General features: G+C 42.8%; 1 protein-coding gene across 1 annotated transcript in view; it reads left to right on the top strand.

Moving 5' to 3' along the window:
* pitpnm3 (PITPNM family member 3) overlaps positions 1 to 23,257 on the top strand; it is an 82,691-nt gene that overhangs the window by 11,845 nt on the left and 47,589 nt on the right. Inside the window, exons 2-3 of the mRNA XM_041940616.1 lie at positions 5,671 to 5,763; positions 19,253 to 19,360. Coding sequence (XP_041796550.1) covers positions 5,671 to 5,763; positions 19,253 to 19,360 — 201 coding nt within the window. The remainder of the gene's footprint in view (positions 1 to 5,670; positions 5,764 to 19,252; positions 19,361 to 23,257) is intronic.

Genomic DNA, 23,257 nt, shown 5'->3' with positions numbered 1-23,257 from the left:
CTATCTATCTACTTCAACCCAAAAACACAATATTGTCTTGTTATTAGTTTGCAATTGCTGTTAAGTAATTAGTTAGTCTACATTACTCATTACATTACTTTACCCACATGTCAAATATTGTGCATTTAAAACATGTAGAAATACAAAATGGGACGCTGGTTTAACTAGAAGTCTACTGTACAGCCTACTGTTTGTCGTCACAAGCTAGGGGGTTCACACACACACCCTCCAATGCTCTGAACCGAACCTGGCAAGTCCTGATTGCAGGATTACCAGCGGATTACTTTAGCAAGGCAGCTAAGACACAACATATAAGTGAGACAGTTTAGTGGTTTTCTCCTCTTTTGCACCGAGCTAACACATCCAGCAACAGTGTGCTAACTGAATCCAGAGCGAGCCAATTTATATCAGCCCTCCATCAAATTCGTGGTAATCTTAACTGGGATTAGTAACTGTAATGTCCCAACGCTGTTACCAACACTGCAACACAGTCTATGATATCCCACAGACATGCAGCATCATAAGCTTTGTTTCTGACCACCTGATGACTCACTCTTATTTTAGCTCTGGTTTTTATCTCCACCAATAACTCAGGGTAATCTGGTTCTTTAGCGAATAAATGCTCCACTATGCTCATAAGTTAGTCGCTAACGGCGTCTGTCTGCTGTTTGGTGCTGGACAGGTATTTTACAGTTGATTTATCAGAGATTTTTAAACAGCTGCCTTCTGTGGCCGGACTGTATTGATCGGAGCAGCCTAAAAGTAATAAGAGAGAGAGAATAAGAGAGCAAAAAAGCGCTTTGCCTGAAATAGCATTTATGAAATAGCATTTGCAGGCACTATACTCTCAGAGTCTGCTGTAGAAGACACAGAAAATTCATATGACAGACTCACCCATCCTACTTTTACGTTAAGTCAAACATTTGAACCAGTCATGACCTACAACAAATCTCAGCACTACCTCCTCATGCATGTGTAGCGCTGCAGCCGTGTGTGTGTTGTAAGGCATCATAGAGTCATACCTGTCTGCAGGCGACAGATGCAGAGGACATAACCAGTGATTGCAATGGAGCTGCTCCAGGGTCAATGCTGTCGGCCCACCCTGTCCGCCCCTGCAGGCTTCAGTGTAACCTCTGCTGGAGGTGGATAATGGAAAGAAAGGGATGAAAGAAGGATGAGATGAATCACATGCAGCCTTGTGTTGTCTTGTTTTGAAGTAAATCCTTTTAAATACCTACGCACAGATTTCCTTTGAACGTAGCCCAATGATGTGCAGGGTCTCTCCCCGTCCCTCCCTGTCTCACTGTCAGTTTCCATCAGTTGCACAGTCAGTTTTAAAAGACAAGCTGTTTTGGCTTTGCATGCTTTACTTTTGCAGACAAAAGCAATTTGATCAAAGTAAATGATGAATTATCAAGTCCTGTGATTTTGTTTGAACACAGTGAAACAGAGTTCACATCTGTTTGACTGGTGAGAAGGACTGGAACATCCGACATCGTCCCTGACAATGCTTTGCTAATTCGTTTTACAGCACAAATCATTTCCATGACACATTATGCAAAGCAGAAATTGAGTCATTTTTTAAATAATAGTAAAAAAAATTGGTGTTGAAAGACTATGAGCATGATTTTCAAGCACAAAAATGCTTGTTTTGACAGGGAAAGCTCCATTATATCTGTCTTGACGTGTAATTAGACCAAAGTGCCTGAAAAGGCAAACAAATATGGGTGACTTGCGTCAGCCAACATCCATTAGTCAAAGTAATTAAAGCCAAGTTTAAGGAATATAGTGTGCCATGGCCTCGTCTGGGTGTTTAACTTTGATTCTTTCATCAGACCAGATGCATTAGCATCTTAGCATTTTTGATTTAATAGCATACAAACTATCCATTCAGCCATTTTTCAAAAACATTTATTTATCTTCAAAATGAGTAAACCTCATCCTTAAGTGTTCACAAAGTTGTGCATTAATGGGTAAAACAAATTTCAAGGACCGGCTTTTTTCACCTACATAACATTGCCAAAATCAGGCGCATCCTGTCTCAAATGATGCAGGAAAAACTAGTGCACTGCTTCTGCATTAGTTACTTCTCGGCTGGATTATTGCAATTCCTTACTATCCTGCTGCCCCAGTACATTGCTAAAGATGCTCCAGCTGATCCAGAACCCTGCAGCAACTAGAAAAAGATACTTACTTCTCCCATATTATCTTGTCTGCACTGGCTCCCTGTAAAATCCAGAATTTAATTTAAAATCCAACTCCTAACCTACAAAGCCACAAGTACCCTATTACCCCACTAGAATGCTGCAATCCCAAAATGCAGGGTCACTTGTGGTTCCTAGAGTCTTCAAAAGTCGAATGGGAGGCAAAATCCTCTCCTTCAGAACCAGATCCCAGTTTGGGTTTGGGAGGCAGACGCCTTCTCCACATTCAGGAGTAGGCTTAAAATTGGCATCTTTGATAAAGCTTTTAGATTTGTCTGGCTCGAACCAGCCGTTAGTTATGCTGCTATATGCATGGACTGCCGGGGGATTTCCCATGATGCACTGAGCTCCCCTCTCCTCCTCTCCCTCTCCATCTGTATGCATTTTTATCCCATCTATACATGAATGAAGGAGCCCTCTCCTCCCTGTAGTCCTCAGCAACCTGAAGCAACTTGCCAACTTACAGTGATTGGCTAGTAGATGTGAAGAGGAGGGACATCCTCTCACCATTGACAAAATCTTCCTAGTCCTTGCTCCTGTCTTCAAGGTACAAGCAGGATGGTCTGTTCATATTTGCACTCCTGCTGGTTGTGTGATCATAATCTGTAGTTCTTTCAAACGTTCACTCAGTATCTGCGGCGACATAGTGCACCGTAATGCCCTGCGGGGTGCTGCAGCAATCATTTTCATTACCCAGTGGGGAAGGCATCGCTTGGTGATAGGCGCTGCAGTGCCAGGCTCAAGCCACACAAATAGTTAGATTTCCTAAACCTTAGGACATTGAAAGTGTTTGTGCAGCTGCACGGGTAAACTGAGCGCACTACCAGCATCCACAGAATATACACGGGTATCTGTGCCAGCAGTGGGTCCATTGGATAAAAACAGTGCTTTAAAATCACTTGAAAGGCCTCATAAGGTGACCCACGGTGTATTCAGTGCACTCAACGAATCAAATCCCATGATAGAAAGCTGTTTGGCAGTTCCTTTAGTTCCTTTCCTTTGCTCATGCTGTGCACACCATCAGCTCCTCTTCCCACTCGGCATGTGCCTGCGGAGCTCTTGGCACTGTGGCGCACAGGGAACGCCTCTGCCTGTCCATGTGCCTCCTCAGGATGACTCCCTGCAATCGAGTGGAGAGCACGTAAGACAGTGACGGGGCAGATATTTGCAAGCGCGCAGGCCTACAGGTTTGTCCTTTGCAGCGTGTTTTTGTCTGCTCTAAAGCAGGTTGCAAACATTAGCAAGTCTGTAATTAACGTAACATAACAGGCACTTGACAGGCATAGCAATAGGTCTGTGTGATGTAAATTTTCCTCCATTTCATTGTGAATTTCATACTCATTTGGTATTAAAGTATGAAATGTTAATGAATAGTTGGGTAACTATACAAACTTCTGAGTACTTCCAATGTATTTATAGCTATTTCCATTTTGTTCAAGTGGGAAGAGACATTTCCAAAGAGGGAAGCAGTGTTTTCCTGAAAAAAAAAAAAAGAATTTTAATCTTATGTGCACTAATTATTTCTGTGTCAGCAGAGGATTGTATAATTTGGCCAGATTGCCCTTTGTATATATGTTGAGCTCCCCCACAGGCAGTTTAGTTGACACAAATTAGCAGTCAGGGATGGTATATAAGGGATTGCTGTGTAAGATTCAGGAGATGCTGCTGTCGGCTGGCAGTGCTGCTGCTGGTCTGTGTGTTGATGCACACTCAGCGCTCACACGTGGATTGAACTAATCCTCGCCAAGCCTCCTCACTCATCATTCAGTGTAGGCCAAGATGACAGGGTTAAGGACTGCAGCGGTTCAGGCATCCTGGAGAATGATTGGCTGACGGAAAGAGTTGCAGCTAAGTTATTTTTCCTGGAAAGGCTCAGTGGTTTCACAAGCAGGGATGGAGCGAGGTTCACCACGTTGTAAACACATGATTGTATAGAGGATGTCAGGAATATGTCATAAACCGTTTGTTTGCGAATGATTGCATTCTGTTTTTTATTTATGTTTTACACAGCGTCCCAACTGTTTTGGAATTGGGGTTGTACATCACATTGCACACGTGCTTGAACAATTTTCTATCTACTTTCAAGCAGGTAAATTTAGTAGAATTTAATGATGCCACTTGAGCTGGTTTGTTAAACATGATTTAATCCCCATGATTTATATCATAGTAGGAGTAATGGAGCAGTTTTTGCAATATTCCTTAGTCTCGCTCATGGCCACATGGCATGCCATTGTTCCAACTGCTGATTATTCTGAAACCCAAATGGTCCAAAAAATGTCCCACCAGAAAGCTCATTTTTGTGACAGCCTGTTATCCCCCAAAAAACGGGCATTGCTCTCAAACTCTGCACTCTCCCTGCATTTTTTTCCCACCCGGAGTCCGTGAAGACCTGCCCCTACTCTACCTCTGATTGGCTCTGACCTTGACATTTTTTTCTAACCCTAACCGTCTAGCCGAGCATTTACCCCAAACCCAAGCCAAGCAACGAACACTAGATCAGACGCAGAGTCGGGAGGGTCTTCCTGGAATGAGGGTGAGGAAAAAAAAAATCAAGGGATAATGTGTGTTTTTGGTGCTTTCTGTCCAATGGGACATGTCTTATCTATCATGTCAGGAAGGAGCAATGGACTCAGATAAAAATGGGAAAATTAAGCCTCAAGATGTGGCCCCTGGGCCAGAACATGGGAGACATGTGGTCCATTATGGCTACATCATCAGAGTGAGGAGGAGCTACTACTCTTGAAGAGTAACTCAACACCCACTGGAAGTCTTGTTTTTGCTGACCTCTAGTGGTTTAACTTTTCACCTCGATGCAGTGATGTACAGGTGCAGTCTCGGACACCATGGCACCACTGGTGGATGTGGTTACAGGTGCAACTAGTGCTTTGCAAAATGCTGCTTTTCAACCTAAAGTTGAATGAACGACATTTGGAGCCTGACAGTTGTAATCAATCCTGTGTCAACTCCAGAATCATTACTTAATTGAGTTTATTAACAACCTGAGCTTGTTTTCTCAGTTTCACCTGGCTGTTTCACTTTCTGCTCCATCATTTGCTGTACTCTGTTGTTTGCAATGGTTTTGTATCTGGGTACTCGAGGGTGAATATTGTCAACAAACGGAGAGTGCTCTAAATCCCTTTTTATCCCTGCTCTTGTATCAGAAGGTCATAAAAAACTCTGCCTGGCTTCCTTGCTGAGACACTTGTGTGCTGTGACACCGCTCAAAGGAAAGTCCATTCGTGTCTTTTCACCTGCTGTGATACTAGAAAGGCCATCTATCCCCACCTGGGGCATTCACGCTTTGCTTTTCACTCTGAAATTCTGAGAGCTATCAACCGAGAGGAAAAAATATAACCGCGCTTCGTTTGTCTATCCTTGAGTTCTGTGATTAATGGCACGATTCTGCTTGTCACTCCTCAGGTCTAAAAGCAGATTTTCTGAATGACTTTCTTTGTCTAACCCGCAGGATCACGAAAGCACAGCGCCACCCATTGGTGTCTGCAGAATATCGCACAAGAATCGGTTGACAGCTCTGATGAGGAGTTCTTTGATGCCAGAGGTTAGTGTTACATTTTATTTACACATTTTATCCTGACTTCAAGGTCAAAATAGAAATAGCCAGAAAACACTGAAGCAACACATTCATTTAATGCCATACACAGATGTAATTATAGTCAGATCCACTGGTGCCCTAATGATGGGGCAAGTGATATTATAAGACTGTTAATTTAGCGATTTTTTGCCAGCTGTGTCGCTGTTAGCCTGGATTGTGTGTTAACTTCTTTATGTTTGTCTATTATATTCTTTTAATTGACAAATGTGTCGCTCCTCTGCCAGTGGACTTGTCCATTTTTTGCGATTGGTCATGTGCTGCAAACACTTCCCCTTTCATGTGAACATGCTCACTGGGAAAATCGGGACCGCCTAAATAAAATAAATGATAAAAAGATATCCTGTGTTTCAGGCCCCAGGACAACCAAAAGAAAACCAATAAAAAACCATAGAGGACGCTTATTTAAACAAAGCAACATGTTGAGGTCCTTATGGGGCGTCTGTGACTCAGGAGGTAGATCAGGTAAAGCACTCTGAGTGGTCAAAGTAGACCAGAAAAGCGCTTCATAAATGCGTCCATTTGCGGTCCCTCACTGGTATTTGGGGCAAGGAGGCCAGAAAAACAAAAACAGGAAGGTTCCCGAGCATCTGGCAGCAGTACAGATGCTACACACAGCCAAACAGTGCAGGGGAACAAAATGTAAAAATGAAACAGAATGAAGGATCACAATCCACTCTGATGTGTAAACAGAAAAACCTGAGTGGTCTGATTATCTTTGACGGACCAGCTTTTGCTGCGGTGGTCCAGGATTCTACTGTGGCATATAGACGTATATCTCATGTATACTTTATTTCTAACAACAACTGCTTTCTTTACTCGCCAACCAAGCACAGCACAGTTACTTCTATTATTGGATAATCTGCTGTTTAATGTTGTGATCAATCATTTTGTCTATAATTGTCAGCAAAAATGCCCTTTAGGTTTCTAAAAGCATCTTTAAATGTCTTGTTTTGCCCAAGGAACACTAAAAATATTCAGTTCACGACAGTCTGAGACAAAGAAAAGCAGCAGATCGCCACAGCTAAGGAGCTGGAACTGGGGAATATTTGGCATTTTACTTGGAAAGAGTAGTCAAACGATTACATGATTATCAAAAGAGTTGCTATAATCAGCTGACTCACTGGTTAATCAAGGTAATGCTTCAGCTGTAGGAAAAGTGGAAGAACCTCGTACTTGCTATGCCCTATAAGGCTCTTAAAAGTTCATATTATGGAAGATCCAGGAGAATTTCTGACCGTCACTGCATGCTCTGCTTTGGGTTGGTATAAATTAATGTATAATGTATGTATGTAATGTATAATCACTGAATGGGTTAAATATTTTACTTCGGAGCTAACTGAATGAGCGAATGAACAAAAACCAGCTTCACTGTCCACTTTACTGCCGAAGATACTTGTGTGAATTTATTTAAGATGTAGGACTGACCAGAAATAGACACACTTGAGAGCTTGTTCAACTACTAGCCTTTTCACAGTCCCAGGGGGAGTTCATCAGCCAATAAGTGGAATACTTATCCCACCAATTATCCCCTCCAAGTGCTTATCCCCAAGAGACTGATGGTAGAGATACTAGTCAATTATGTGTTATTATTAGATAATACTCTTATTTTACATTAAGTCAGTCAATAGCCAGGGGTGTTGAGAGTTTCTGGTGTCCAACATTCCTTCACACGATGTAAAAACATGCTGAAAATGTGGCTGGTGGATTAGAGGCCATCTGGAACAGACTTTTTGTCCTTAGAGGAAATCTTAAGTGCCGTGGTTTAACGTCACATTTAACATCATATATAACTTTTTTCATCCTCTTCTGTCATTCACTTGCTTTTGTTTATCTCATTTCCCTTTCACTCCTTCCTGCCTCAATCAAAAATTCATTCGCTTCCCTCCCTTAATTCTGATTTCCCCTCGCCCCCGTTCCCTTGCATACTCTGTTTGCCAAAAAAGGCACGTTCGCTGCACACGCTCCTGGAAAGCATGAAATATTTACCCTTATCACAGCCGTCACAGGGCCGAGCTGAGCGCTGCTCGAAATGCATTTCGTGAGACCGAAGTCAAGGCGCCCGTCAGCGTCAAGGAATCGCCAGGGGATGAGATAATACGTGCGTGTGTTTTACGTGAACAGATGTACTGCCTCCTCATCCTCACACTATCTGCGGCTTCAGATTCCTCAGCTATCTCTTCACTGGATGTGAAGGGACAGTGATGAACAGAGATGTTCTGTAATCTCTCTCCATGGAACAGGGCGAGGACAGACTGCAGCAGCAAACAAAAGCAAACAAATGACCAAATGTTTCTGGCGTGTGGTTGCAATGCATTGCTTTTATGCATCATTTTGAGAGAGACACTTACTTGCTTTCTTGCCGAGTGTTAGATCAGACAATGGGCTCACTCATGTTTGGACAGTAAATATGAAGCTAATACAGCAAGCTTAGTTAGCTTAGTATAGCATATAGATTGGAAGCTGGGGGAGCAGCTAGCCTAGCTCTGTTCAAAGGGGAAAAAAATCTGGTTGCATGATCTTGTGTTGTGTCGTTTTTTACACTTTGCTTTTTGCATTATGTGTTACTCACTGAGCTTTAGAGGTGCTTGTAGGCGATTAAGACAGAACCAGGAAGCCCTTTTTCTAAGCTAAGCTAAAAGGCTAATGGCTGAAGCTTTAGCTTTCATTACACGTCAAGTGAACAAACAAGATATAACATGTTCACAAGCTTTGCTGGTGGATGTGTTTTGTTGCTGCTGGACAAAGCTAAGCTAGTTGTTGCTGCATGTTCTCAGTCTTTGTGCTAAGCTAACCAGCTGCTGGCTGTAACTTCAAATGAAAAGAGACAGAGCAGAACTGCCATGAGCAGATCTAGTTTTCGAGGGGCGTTATATCGTTTGATTTCTCATAAGTGACACGACTGTTGTTACAGCTTCGGTGTACGGTGTTAAAGGTTTGGAAACAAAGCCTCCAATTAAACTGTGAATGTGTATCATGCTTGTTTTGGTTTGCTGCAGCCAATCAGTGTGATGGCATTATATTTTAGCTATGAATTGGACAGTTTAGAGCAGAATTAGTCATTTTGAGGTTTCCACATCCATTTGTCATGAGATACAGATTATGCACACAAGACTTTGAGTCGAGGTGTTCGTAAGGTCACTTTTTGTTCCATCTTTCATTTCAGGCTTTCTTTCTTCTAACTCCAGATGGATTATTATTTGCTGCCTTGTTCTGCGGAGGCCAAACATTTTATGTCTCATTTTGTCGTCTCTCATTGATGCACAACATTAGAGGGACTGTGAGGCAGGCCGGTGTTTTTGAGGTCTGTTGCAATCAATAAAGAGGCTTCACATTGAAAGACGAAACACAACAAAGCTAGTTTAGCTTTGTAAAAGAAGATAAAGCCAGAAAACAAGAGGAGGGGTGCTTTTTCGATGTGCTTGCTGTGTGACTTCATTGTCTGAGGTCAGGGGGAAAAGAAGAGCTCAGCTCTGCAGAAAAGGCAACAGAGCAAGTTATTCCAAACATAAACATATGCTCAGTGTGAAGGATGCCCCCCTTAAAAGGGAAACTAGATCAAGGTCATGAAAGGCTTGTTGAAATTATGGCTCACCACAGCCGCTTGCTAACTGCAACGCCGCCACTCTCAATCTCAGCTGCACATAACTGCACGTCATTATTTCCACCAGGAACGCTGGATGTATGTTTTCTTTAGCCAAAGCTATTTCATCTTTTTATAGAAAAGAAAAAGTAAAAGATTTAGACTGGAGAGAGATTGAGGGGGTGTTTGTCACATTATTGGCCTACCACTCAAACCATCACAATAAGCTTTGGGGGGTTTTTATTTATGTGCTTATGATGGATGTTTTCATCCACTCTATGCAACCCAGCGGACCCACAAAAGCTATGAAAATGTATGAAGACTGTCAGATATTTACTCAGTTTTCTGCTAAGATGAGCCGTGGCTGTTATTTGTTTGTGTGTTTCATACTCTCTTATCACCTTTCTTGCTCCGTCTCCATACATATAATTATTAGCAAATGCAATACCTTGTCAGATGCCTCTTGTAAAACAAGATGATGCATCTCAAGTGGTTTATCCTGTGCACAATAAATTTTGGGTTTGAATTTAAGAAATGGCCATGTTTGATGCTCTTTATGGGTCTTTTTTGAGATGCTTTAATGTACATGGCCAGTGGCAGTGTAGAGCTGCCTCAGGCTGATCAAAGGCTGCTGTCGAAGTGCAGAGCTTTGTGTTCACAACAAATGCATCCACAAGCGCAGCCTACAAGTACTGTCTGACATTTTCTGCTGTTTTTCCTCTGTAATCCACCCGATTTGATTTGAAACGAAACAATGACCATAAGTGGGGCAGCAGTGGCTCAGCCCATAAGGACTTGGCTTTGGTCCGGTTTGAGACCAGCGTGGATTTGAACCAGGTAGCTAGAGAAGTGGCAGTTCAAGCAGTTCAGCAAGGCATCTAACCCCTAACTGCTCGGGGCGCTGCACTGTGGTGACCCGTCACTCTGACATCAGTCAGCGCGTGAAGATGAATCTCCCTCAATGGGGATTAATAAAGGAATTCTTCTTCAAGGTATAGGAGATTACGTATCCTGGAGGGTGTTTTAGGGTGTTCACAGTCATAACGGGTCACCAGTATAGGGCTGGTCCTCCTGTTTTATACATCGTACCCCAAGACTGCAGCAGGACAATGACCCTAAACATTAAGCCAGAACAACCCACCACTTCCCCTGCTGCCACATAAAAAATGCTGACCTCAAATGAACTGATGGTGTGTTTCATTTCTTGAAGAACCAGACTGGTCCCAACGTCCCAAACAAGAAGTGAGTCTGCATGTAGGTCTGGCGGAGCCTCATTAGGAAAGATGCCAAGTGTCTGCTGGGTCTGGGCCTCTAAGCCTCGAAGACTCCAGCCATTGATTTGCAACTAAACATCAAATACCATGACTTTATTTAAGAATGTGTTAATTTCTTCAACGACTTTGGTCTCCTGAAGCAGTTGATCACAGCAGATAGTTCATTTGAGTTTTTGAATACCGGATGTTGTCTGAGCACGAGCAGCCGTGCAAAAACATTCACTAAATACTATGCAGTTTAACACTTTTATATGATTTAGAGTAGAAACTGTTAAAAAATAAATATTTAGCAGTTTTCCTTTATCCAAATGGAGGAAATGGGGATGTTGTTGTGCTGTACAGATTGTAAAACCCTTTTAGGCAATTGTGATTTATGAATTAAACATATAAATATTCACTTGAGCAACAACAAGGACATAAAGAAGAATACAAATTTGAGCATTAGACGCCAGCACTAAACTTGGTACTCAGAACGGACTTTGTTCTGTACCAAAAACGTGTTTACAGATGGTAAAATATTAACAATGTGAATCTTGCTGCTGAACAGGGAAGCAGATAAGAAATCCATCAACATCTGCGTGTGTTGCTTCTAATGAGAACAGAGACTGAGGTCAGCTTGATGTTGTGCGTCAGTCAGTGTTTGTGCGACATGGTGTGGAGGCAGCACAGCTGTTGGCTGGATGGTTTGCTGCTGTCATCTCTGTTGTTCAACTCCTCTGACATCCGCACAGCTGCCCCTGGCAAAGCCCCCACGCATCGTCCCGGCCCCCTTGAGTTGGCCCCGCAGCGACGATGAAAACAGAAGTGCATCACAGGCCGCTGTCAGAGCAGAGAGCCGTGCTGACACATCGACAGATCAAAGCGAAGATGTTTAGTGGCGCCACCTCCACTGTCGAGCATAAAACGTTAATTTTCCAGTGGCAGGTAAAGCTCCGGTTTATCTGCAATACAGACACAAAAGCTCTCAAATGTGAGTGTTCAAATGAAAGGAAGGAGATAAGAAGACATTTGAAGCTCACGCTGAAGGAAGAAAAATAAAATGCAAAGCAGTCGCCTTGTGAAAATGTTGATCTTTTTATTCAGTGGATGCACTTTTCAACTATTGAATTGTTTGAAGCTCTGTGCTCAGTGAGGATGCTGCACGCAGAAACACATGGAGTGACCAGGAGTTTTACTTTGAACAAACCGACAGTTGTAAGCACAGGTGGGTCCACCTGCTGGCCAGTTCTACCTGATGCAGCCCCGACGGTGCCATTGTGCCGGCTGCAGGGTAGTTGGCCGGGCGCCACCCTTCACTGATGACGCTCCTTCAACCCCAGAACATCTCAAGGTGGTGGAGCAGTGGGAGGGACGTCTCCCCACACCCCCTGCAGCTGGCTAGGATACTTGGTTTCCTCACGCCTTATTTTTTTCTTCAGAGCCAGGCTGAAGCTCCCTTGTTGCGCCTCCTCCACCAGGAGAGCCTTCCTCAGCTTGGAGCACGTGATCCCAAGAGACTTCAGGAATCACTGGATGGATGTTCCAGTGTTAGCTCTGCAATCAGTTTCCTCTGGATGTGTGAACGCATCATACGAAGCTCAGCCCTGCCTGGGGCATCCTCCCTGTATGACCCTGTTGATCACAGCCTCCTAGATCTTCCATCTCCCTTGTTGCTGTTTGCACACAGCTCCGATTTTATAGCTATCCTCCTCCTCTTCTCAACTTCAGGCTGCAGCAATCCACCAATCCCCTGTTGTTTCAGATGATGGGCCTTGATTATTGGCCTGACAGATCCATAGAATAGAGGCTTTTTAAAGCACTTCTTTAAAGAGCGCCATGCATTTTTTTTCCTTTGATGTTGCCACCCCACAAAAAGACCTTTTACTGAATAATTTGTGCACACTTTAATATTGCAGGCCCTTTTCAAGATTTTGCTCACATTTCATGACTTTACTTTGTCAGTAGCACTAGCTCATCTGCGTCAGTTTGCTGAAAAAGCTCAGCGAGATTGAAGACTGCATTTTAAATATTTGTTTAACAAGATGAAACACTGTGCTCCATCCAGAAAACTCTGGCTTTGTTTTGGATTGAAGATAACAGTGTCAGTTTTGTTATTGAAGACTATAGGTTTCTGAAGCCTTGCATGTTTGCAGTGATAAATCTTATGAAGAAGTGCTTCATAAAATGACATTTCCTGATCTTTTAACCCAGATAATAGAAGAAAGTCTGGTAATAAATTGATCTGGTGTGTCAAATCTTTATATATATAATGGATTTTTCAGTGTTTCCAAGTGTTTCGGCTCTTTCATGGCTGTTCCTGCCACTGGCCAGCAGCAGCAGGGTCATTTATTCAGGCTTGCTTTTACTTCCTCTTTTTACCAAAGAATCTGATGAATTCTAATTACCCTCCACTTGACTGTTATAATAAAAGAAAAATTCAACCTCTCTTCCACCCAGCATACTGCTCCCTCCTTTCCACCTCCACCTGACAGCGCCCTCAGCATCACTCAGCCTCCATTTACGTCTCACACGTGTAAAACCACACAAGTTTGTGCACGAGTCTCATTTTTTATCGTGACTTAGTGCGCCCTCAGGCAGCTCGAGCGAATGCCAACTCAATTGCCACACTGTTTATTGATTTGAGCTGTTGACACATTTGTTGTGTGTTAATCCAGATTTGTTATTTGATGACATGAATTTAAATAATGAGGCGAATTGACAGATTGAGCCTGAAAGGAAATTCATGGTGTTGGCTGCTCCCGCAGTTTAATGCCATAATATATTGCCATGGGAGGTAAACCATGTTTGTATGCAAGTGGGACATTCATTTATTATAAGGCTGCTATCTTATTATGTTCCTGTATTCCACTCGGCACAGATTGAACCTGGGGTGACTGTGTTTTACCAGATGGGAAAGTCTCTTTGACAAATTTTGTTAATAAGGGTCATGAGGATAATCATAAATCTTGCTGGTACAATTATATATGCACATAATTACATAGTAAATTGAATTTTAACACATTTAAAGGAAAATTTCAACATTTTTGGGGGAAAAAACAACATTTTCCCACAACACACTCTCATGTCTTTCTATTCAATTATGAAGCTTTCAGTTACCTTACATAGCCAGGCTATGTTACCCCCTGTCTGCAGTCTTTATGTGAAGCTAAGCTAACCAGCTTCTGGCTGTAGCTTCATATTGAAGGAACAGATTTGAGAATGGTATCGATTTTCTCATCTGACTCTTGGCAAGAAAGCAAATAAGCATATTTCCCAAAATGTCAAGCTGTTCATTAAGACGTGTGATAGATGTTTACATCACTGACCAGAGTTGTAATATGTGGTGAGGGTTTTAATTAAGAAAGTCCAACGGGATGCAGAAAGGAGGATTTTATAATTTCACTTGCTCATCCACTTCCATTTTTAATTTCCTTTCTTTTTTTGTCTTGCACATGTGGCTGATTGCAGCATTTTATCTCCCCAACTCAAGAGAAAGTCACATGCGGAAGCAGCAGATACGAGTTTATGGTGAAGATTCCTTTAGGGCTCATCCTCCCACTCATCCCTTTTTCCCTTTAAACACGGATGGTTAAAACTTATGTTCCAAAACTGTCACGGTTATTTAGGTTTAAAACTAAAGCCGGTCCTCACAAAGAGAGAAGTACAATAGCAAACAGAGACGCTCGCACACATATCATTCCCTGCCGAGCTTGTTTGTCTGAGCTGTCGGTGACAGAGCGACAGTGTCTGCTCATCAGTGTCTGGAAGGTAATCCCCTCCATCCCCTCGCCTGTCTTCATTCACCTTAATCTTACATCTCTGTGACGGGTCTGACGGAGAGTACATGAAAGATAAACTCTGTCTTGTTTTCATATATTTTTGTTGCATGTAGCATAGATAGATTCATCAGCCTGTGGACTCGCCCTTCCTCTGTCTTCACTTCTTTCTGGAAAGAGACTGTTTTCATGCTTGTTTGTTCTACATTTTTAACAATCTGAAAAAGTTATGAGCAGAGGCGGATTTAACGCTCTGGACCAATAGACCTCCGACCCAACAACTGTTCATTACATTTTGGCAGCGATCCAGATCTTGGATTTCTTAGACAAGTGTTGTTTTTTATGCTGCTTTTGCATTCTGGTGGTTGAGTCCAAAATCCAGGTCCTCGCAGGCTAAACAGGGATTGATTTGTGTAGCGTTTTATTGGTAAATCAAACCAGGATTATGTAAAAATAAGCGATTTGGGAATTAGCCCGATTTTGTGCTTGATTGTACAGAAAAAGACCTCTTACTAGCACATCTCCTGCAGTGGATATGAACCATGTGCCACTGAAAGCCAGACGTTTCTCATTCCAAGCCAGTTCCTGCCCGTGGTGATCTCACTGATTAGTTCTTTCTCCCTGGTTGAAGTTTTTTTATGAGCAGTTAAATCAGCTGCTGCAGCGTGTCATTTTAATGAAACTGTTGCTGCACAACAACTGTCTCATGTGATGTGCTACACAGAATTGTAATGCAACTGCCACACACACACACACACACACACACACACACACACGCAGAGAATATACAGTAATCTTATTTGTGGGAACAAAAAAGAAGGGATGAAACTTTAATGATCCTCCTGGAGGGGGCAGTGAGTAAATACTGATGGGAATTTAGACTAAGAGATTACAAGTATGATAAGCTATATAGAAATAGCGACAAACATTAAAGTTTCATTAGCAACACAAAGTAAACAACATACGTATGATAAATTGTAAAGGCCACATACTAAGTATATGCATATAAAATAAGATATAGAAATATACTCACATAAAGTGCTGTGGCTTGCAGAAGCACACTATAAGAAGTGATTAAATACTGTTGTAACCCATCTGTAACAGTGGGTTACAGAATAGCTTTCGGATAAATGGGATACCAAGTGTCCCATATGAGAGAAGAACAGTGTAGAGGGAACTGACAGCATGTACAGAGAAGACAAGAGACTGTAGTTCATATCGAGCCAATATACAGTATATTATACACTTACATTGTTAACCACGGTCACCAACGTAGTTTAGTGTGTTCGCTTTCCTTACATTTCTAAAAACAAAGAAAAGCTAAATTTTGACCTGATGGTGGCGTTACATGCACTACAAAGAAAGAAAGGTCACAGGATCACCAAAGTCGTTAGGATCCACCGTCCGGGAACCATGAATGTCTGAACAAAAAATTTTAGCCAATCCATCGCATACATGTTGATGTATTAAACAGGATAAGTGGAATCTTTCACCTGCTGTTGGTGCTAGAGGAAACATCTAGGGATCAACAAAGTCAGTAGGATTCACCCTCTTGGATGAATTTGAACCAAATTTACAAGCAATCTTTCCAATTTTTGTTAAGATATTTCAGGACCAAAGGAGGGCACTGAACGACTGACATCCCTTGAGCCATGCTACCATCATGGCTAAATAACGCACATGTATAAGTACATTTGTGCATCTTTCCCAGAGCATGCAAACATTAGTATGAATACTGTAAGAATTAAATCATGACTCCATGTCTTTAATGCTTTTTTCCCCTTCATTTTTATATATCCAATTACAGAAACATTATCTGCTTCTGAGCTATGCTCGGAGTGTTTCAATGCCATCCTTCTTCTGCAGCCTACTTACCTGACTGCCTCATTCTGTTTATGCCATTTTACAGGATAATCCCCTAAGCAATGTCATTTTCATAGTGCGTCATCGGACGTAGAAGGGGCCTAAAATAAAGCCAGAAGTAGTATTTAGGTAATTCCACTGCTGCAACTAATGCATTATGATGAGATCGAGAAATTGAGAATTGAGAAAAATTAGAGCGGTAGAGGTCAAGCGAGGCCGTTTCGTCATCATTTAAAAATCACAGCATCTGTTCCTCTGTCTTCTACCCTGACACTTCCTCACTTTGAGCTGACAGGTTGAAGGATGTCTCTAAATCTCCCTTTTCTCCCTCGAGGCTGTCGGCTGCAGGCAAACCTCACACTTCTATTTCTCTTTTCGCCTGTTGTTCAAAACGGATTTTGCTGTTCTCTCATACCTAATTCCACGCAGATAACGGTAGCTTCAATCGGTTCGCTTTATTAGCTTCATTATTTGTGCGCGTCACATGCGTTGCGCTTGATTTCTGCAGATTGCCGGTTTTTAGTGTGTTTTATTCAGCTCAAACACGTTTTGCTTCTCAGAGGAGCTTCTGTTTTGGCTGCGAGCGCCTCTGCTCAGCTCTCCCTGCAGGAGATGATTCAGTAACCTGCGTTTTCAGGGTTTGGTGTAAAGCCTGCTTTGCATTCTCCCCGCCTGTCCAAACACAGGCTTTCATACATCCTGCAATGCTTTGTTCAGATCCAATATGCATCTCTCTGTGAGTCTTTTCCTCGCTCCTCTCCATTTTCTTTGTCCCTGTCTGTGTATATCTGAATCTGTAAGCATGTGTGTTATGTCCCTGCGTCGTTTAATTCAGCTCAGTATTGTATGCCCAGAGGGGAGAGAGGACACCAAAGCAGGGGGGAGTCGGAGCAGACAAACTGTGACCAGTAGAGCGGCAGCTCTGTGATCCAAATGGACAGGCTGTGTAGACCCATGTCAGTGCATTTCAGAGCTGCCAGGCAGGGATGTGCGAGAGAGGAGAGAAGTCTGCCAGGTAGAGGGGTTTTCTTCCTCCATGACTCATCCTGTCTCAGACTCTCTCTCGGATGACCCTCTGTGACGAGTAGACAACCATTTTGGTCAGGCAGAACCACACAGCACACCTGGCTTGTGTTTCTGCATAAGAGGTTTCAAATACTCTCCAGTATTTGTAGTAGTAGTATCATTTACCGTGACAATGTGGTGGTTCCGTGTTTTAAATGGCCTGGAAGTGACGTGAGGACTGTCACAAGGTGTGTACAAGGCAGCAAGGAACAGGACCTAAATGCAGACAACATGGCAGACAGGAACAGTAGTAAAATGGTTATGTTTAAGCTTACAGGCAGAGGTGGGAGGTCCAAGCATAGTGGCTGAGAAACCGCAGGTTAGCAGGTATGAGGCAAGTGAAAAGTAAAGACAGGTAGGTATGGACTTGAATTCGGATTGAGGTTCATGTTCAAGAGGCTGGAAAGCAAAGGCACAAAGCAACACTGATGATCCGGCAATTGACTGGCGACAAGGGGCCAGCACGCTGACTGGCCTGATCTGGAGGAAGAGGGAGTCAGGTGACCAGGATTGATGGAAAAGTCAGAGGGAATCTGGTGGGCAGGCAGAGAACGGCAATGACTGCAGAGCTGCATAGAAATGCAGGGGCCTGGGGAAGTGGGTGTGTGGCTGGAAGGGGTGGACAGAGAGGCAGATTTGGTAAAAGTGAAAACAACTGAGGCAGCTGGTGGCAGGATCACTAAACTATATGTGTGTAATGTCTATGTTTGACTAACCTTTTGTTTACACCCTGTTTGACTCTTCATGTTGGTGCCCTGAAGAACTTATTTGTTAGCAACGTTCTGAGATCCTGTGCAGTTTTTGGCCACTAGGGACACTATGGAGCAATGTATTGATAAACAAGTTTCTGTTTTTTTGTATCTCGCCTCTGATATCACATATGCGAGGACACATGTTCCAGCCGATGGTTTCACACTTTTCTACTGATCCATGGTTGATGGTGTTTAAGTCTCAATAACTGTCCCACCAAAGGGTAGGAAAGAATACGATTGTTTGATGATGTTAACATGGACAAAAACACTGCAGATTTCAGTGCATTACACATTGTGTTTTTGCAGAAAACAGCCGATGTAAAAATTAGCAGTGTTTGAACAAGGAAGCTCCACAGGGTACCTTCAAATGGAGTGCAGGCGACACAGGATGCAGCACGTATAACACTGAATCTTTATCAGCTAATAACCAAACAGCAGCCAGTAGTGTGGCTGAAGGTATAATATTGCTGCTCGTGGAGGATGATGCACTAGAAAAGACAGATAAATATGTGGTAGGCCATCTTGATAAACATGTTACACTGCTGTCTTTAGGGTATATTTAGTCTGTGTAAACATCACTCAGGCCAAATTTACATTTTTATCTCTGCACTGCCTGCAAGTTTTGGCAAAGGCAGCCAGTGGCTATTCCATTCGTGTTCAGCCACGACGAGCCATGTGAAAGACATGTGTTTGCCAGGCTCCCGTTGTTTGCCATGTTGTTTGCCGTCACGTGGCAGTTTTTGTTTATTCACTGCACATTAAGCTGTCCGTTCAGGTTGGCATAAGCAGCGTGCACCGTTTGGTAAGCCAAATTTAAATGGAGTGGAAACCACACCCATCTGGCACAGATCAGAGCCAGTGCTAGGATGCACCCTCTGATAAAGAGTCCACCCTAACAGGTGCCACAAAGCTAACGTGTGAGCGCACCTGTTAAGAGTATAATGTGGTACAATAAATCAACACACCTGGCTGAGTGAACTCTTGGTCTGTGCAGTCTGTTTCATGTTGTTCAGCTTTGATCAGTTTGGATTATTGATATGCAGAGGGAGGAACGGGATTTTATCTTTAATGCACTGTCTTACTCCTGTATGTGTGTGTGTGTGTGTGTGTGTGTGTGTGTGTGTGTGTGTGTGTGTGTCCCAGCAGATGTTATGGAGGGAAAGAGCGCCATTCTGCTGGGCATGAGTCAGTGGAACTCAAATGACCTGGTGGAGCAGATTGAAACTCTCGGACACATGGAGGACCAGTCACATGGTACACACACACACACACACACACACACACACACACACACACTCTTGTTTACATCACTTCAGGTGACATTACAATGACTTGCATTCATTTCCTGGAGACTCACCCTAATCACTACTTGCATATTACTATCCCTAACCTTAACCCAGGGCTTCGCCCTAATATGTAATGATTCACATTATGGGGACTTGTTTTGTCCCCAAAAAGAAGGTGAGTCCCCACAGATTTGACTGTGCAAACAGATTTATGTCCCCGCAACATGACTAATACACGTCTCACACACTCATGCACACACACACACACACAAGTTCTAATCACTCTGAGACACAAAAGCACGACGAGGTGTGCATTTTGCTTGCTCACATGTGAAGGTTCAGATTGTCTGGAATGAGCCTCTCACTGAATGATGATAATGGTGGACTGTAGCTTCTATTTAAAGCTGCATTTAGTCATTTTTGACCACAAGGGTTGTGGAAAGGGTCTGATTTCATCTTATCGAGGTGTGATGACTAACCCTTTCACACTATGCCGAGCCAATTGACACCATGTTAATATCAAAAGCGTCACGTACGACAGGTTTCATATCAAATCGAGGAAAAAGGACTTCCCAGAGATTAGATCCTCCGTGCTTGCAAAGGCTGAACATTTGGTGATTGATGCTTTAGATGAGCATGAATAAACAGAAGCACATAGTGAGCAGGAGATAAACATAAGGGTGGCTGAGATCTAATATGCAGATATGTGATGCATTTCCAGCTCCGTGCGCCGTCTCAGTGCTCCGCGATGCCCGAGGAAGCGCATTTAGCTGGAAACGTTCTGCACCGCAGAGTATTTATGTGCATCGAAAGCATCGCTTGAACACTTAAATAAAATTCCAGCAGTTCCAGTTCAAGTATTTTTCACTTCTGTTTAAGCCTTCTATCAAATTTCAAACAAACCACAGATCACAGATATGTGTGGACGCTCGTCTTCCTTGTGCTCTTTCTTCTTTTCCCCCTAAAGGAAATGAGCTAATGAGACACCACAGAAGTAAATATGGGAACATTTTCTTCCTTGCTCCCTGAACAGAATCTCCTTTGATTTTCCCCTCTTTCCTTCTTTTCTGTTCAGTGCAATGTCTGCCCTCCCTCAATGCTCTTACTTCAAGGCCCTGAGGACCAACGTGGCAAATGCTGTTAATTTTTTTATTGCCTGAGCCCCAGTTGATCGACTTTTCATGATCCTGTCTCAGAGAATAAGCTTCTCTCCTAATTCAGTAAATCAAGAACATCTACATCTGTCGTGTTTGTGTGTTGTGAGAAGAATCATCCGAAACAATAAACTAGACAGCTGCCTGTACAGAGCAGCGGTGAAACAATCCTATTCCAGCAGATTTTCATGTTCGACATCAACACAGATTAAATCAAGTGATTATTCTAATGAATTCTTCCTGGGACAAAGTTATTGAATTTATTTAACATATCAAAGTCTCTGGCGTGAACATCCAAGCTCAGTAACTGACTAACACATCGCCCAGAGATTTAACAGCGCCAGATTTTTCAGACAGAATAAGAGAAGTTCAGTTTGTGCCTTTAAAGATCATGAATCAGTGCTGGGATTCATGCAGATCAGTGGTTTTAATAGAAGTCAAACTCCCACAGCATCGGCTTTCATGTGAGAGAAAATTTGATCGCAGCAGTCAGGAATATATTTTTAACTTCTTACTCTCCATTATGGGTTTTAGTTGTGTGTGAAGGTTAAGTGATACAGATCATTATGCCACATATGCAAATAAAGATTCATATCAGGTTTTTTAAGCTGTTCAGGCTTTGTTCAGACTGCAGGCGAGTCAGATTCGTTTCTCAAAGCAGATCTTTAAGACAGATGGTCTGCGCTGTTAATTGCGAGTGATCGGATTGGATTTGTGTGTTCAGACATCACCAGCCTGCATCTGCACGGGTTGCTGTGGTAACGATGTAAGGCGCTTTCAGGCACAAGGCGACGAAGGCACCACTGTGCTCTGCAGCCCATCGTTTCCAATGACTCGCCCCCGAACTGATTCAAGTTTGGATGCAAGCTTGCCAACAAACCGCAGCTCACATCACGTTGTTTCTGAAAGGGCCTGTAGGCGTCACTAAGTACGTGCACTGGTGATGTGGCTCTAACCCGGAAGCATGAGAAATGGAGCCCCATCGTCTCGCTGTCCAAACAATCATGCTGGCACCAACCGTGACGCATCTGTAGAAATCTGATTAGAATCAATCACATTCAAACCACCTCCAAATGTGGCTTGGATCTGATTTTTTTTGCTGTCCTGACTTCAAAGAATCAGTCTGGATACAATCTGGACTCCGAAGTTTCTCTTCTTTTGCTTCATCAGCCAAAGATAATACACTGCTTCCCTCTATCATAAAACAACATGTGATAGAAACGGAGCGGTTTTAAATTGGCATCAGTTTAACCATATAGGACAAAATCACTGATAATAACATGCTTTACAGCTCGTCTGTCAGTCCAGTCCTGATAGCATGAAAGTGCCATGCTGGCTTCTGGTTTTGTTTACTGATAAATAGACCGGCTCTCATCGTAAAGGTCAGCTCTGAGATTTGACAAACTGGAGTGGACGCTTTTAATCACTGCAATTCAGTGGGAGTGTACTCCAGTCCTGCAGAGATGAAAGAATCCAGTCCTGCAGGGATGCTGGTCTAAGTCATGTGGTGATAACTGAAGAAGTGGGTACACTGTGAATATTTTACACCCCCCGCACACCCCATCAGCAGACCTCTCTCGAAACCAGTAATGACCTGTGAAGTACAGAGATATTCTAGTGCTTCAGAATAATGTTAGCAGCACCAGCATCTGCCAGAATAAAGGAAACAAATAAATATAAACGGTAGAAATATAGAAAAGCAGCAGTCTTGTTCTTTAATACGTTCCTCAGATGTCACATGTATGTCAAAGAAGTGTCCGTCGTTGCTTTGTGTGAAGTTTAGAACGCTTTTTAGTGCAACGTGTGGTGTAATTTCTCACACTGGGATCACGCTAAGATGGCATCACTTCATGATGACATGTTGGAGAAGAGGAATAATCACTCTTTCAGTTTTATATGTATAAAGCTAGAATTCAATTAAGATGATCCTCACCTATTCTAAAAACTATATTTTTGTGTCCTTTTGACTCATGAAATGCGCATCTTTTAGCTAAAGTGCCATAATGGATGATGAACCCACAGATTATTATCACCCGACTGGCAACGTTCAGCTCATTGTTCTGGCTTTACCGCACAGCTTGTTTTCAGCTGTAGCAGGTAGCTGTTAAACCCACTACAGCACTACCTGCTTAGCATCAAACAGCAAACAGACACAGCTAGCAACCAGCTGGTGAGTTCAGCGGAGCATTTAGCAGCCACAGAGCCAGCCATTTCCCTCAGGAGTTGGTGGAGACCAAAAACAGAGCTCTAAGGAGCGAATTTTGCACTTAAATTCATCAGGTCAATACAAACCGGACTCCAAGTTATTGCTTAAATTGCTTTGTGTTTGCTGAACGTGTAAAGAGGCTACCGTTCACCGTATCAACTTTATATTATGTCAGTGTCGTGTTCACAGCTTGCTTCTGGTGCCCCCCAAAATCATCTGCTATTGCAGGCTTAAGAACTTGAAGGAGATGATGTAAATTAATCTTTTGTTAATCAAATGAGTGGCTGTTCGGCAGCTATAAGCAGGTACACTCTGAGTAAAGTTACATCGATGCAAACAAACCCATTTAAAAACACACATATAAGCACACATAAAGGTGACTTCAGACAGCTGCTGATTGGATAGGAGGGAGGGTTATGTAGTTCAGAGCTTCCTGCTGCCACTGTCCTCAGTCACTGTTGAGCTGTTGGTTCTTGCATTGTTGGAGCTGGTACATACACGTCAG

The sequence above is a fragment of the Chelmon rostratus genome, chromosome 7 (assembly GCF_017976325.1).
Source record: "Chelmon rostratus isolate fCheRos1 chromosome 7, fCheRos1.pri, whole genome shotgun sequence".
In the NCBI taxonomy this organism is placed as follows: Eukaryota; Metazoa; Chordata; class Actinopteri; order Chaetodontiformes; family Chaetodontidae; genus Chelmon; species Chelmon rostratus.
Note: the sequence above shows the minus strand (reverse complement) of the source record. Positions and strands in the feature narration are given on the sequence as shown.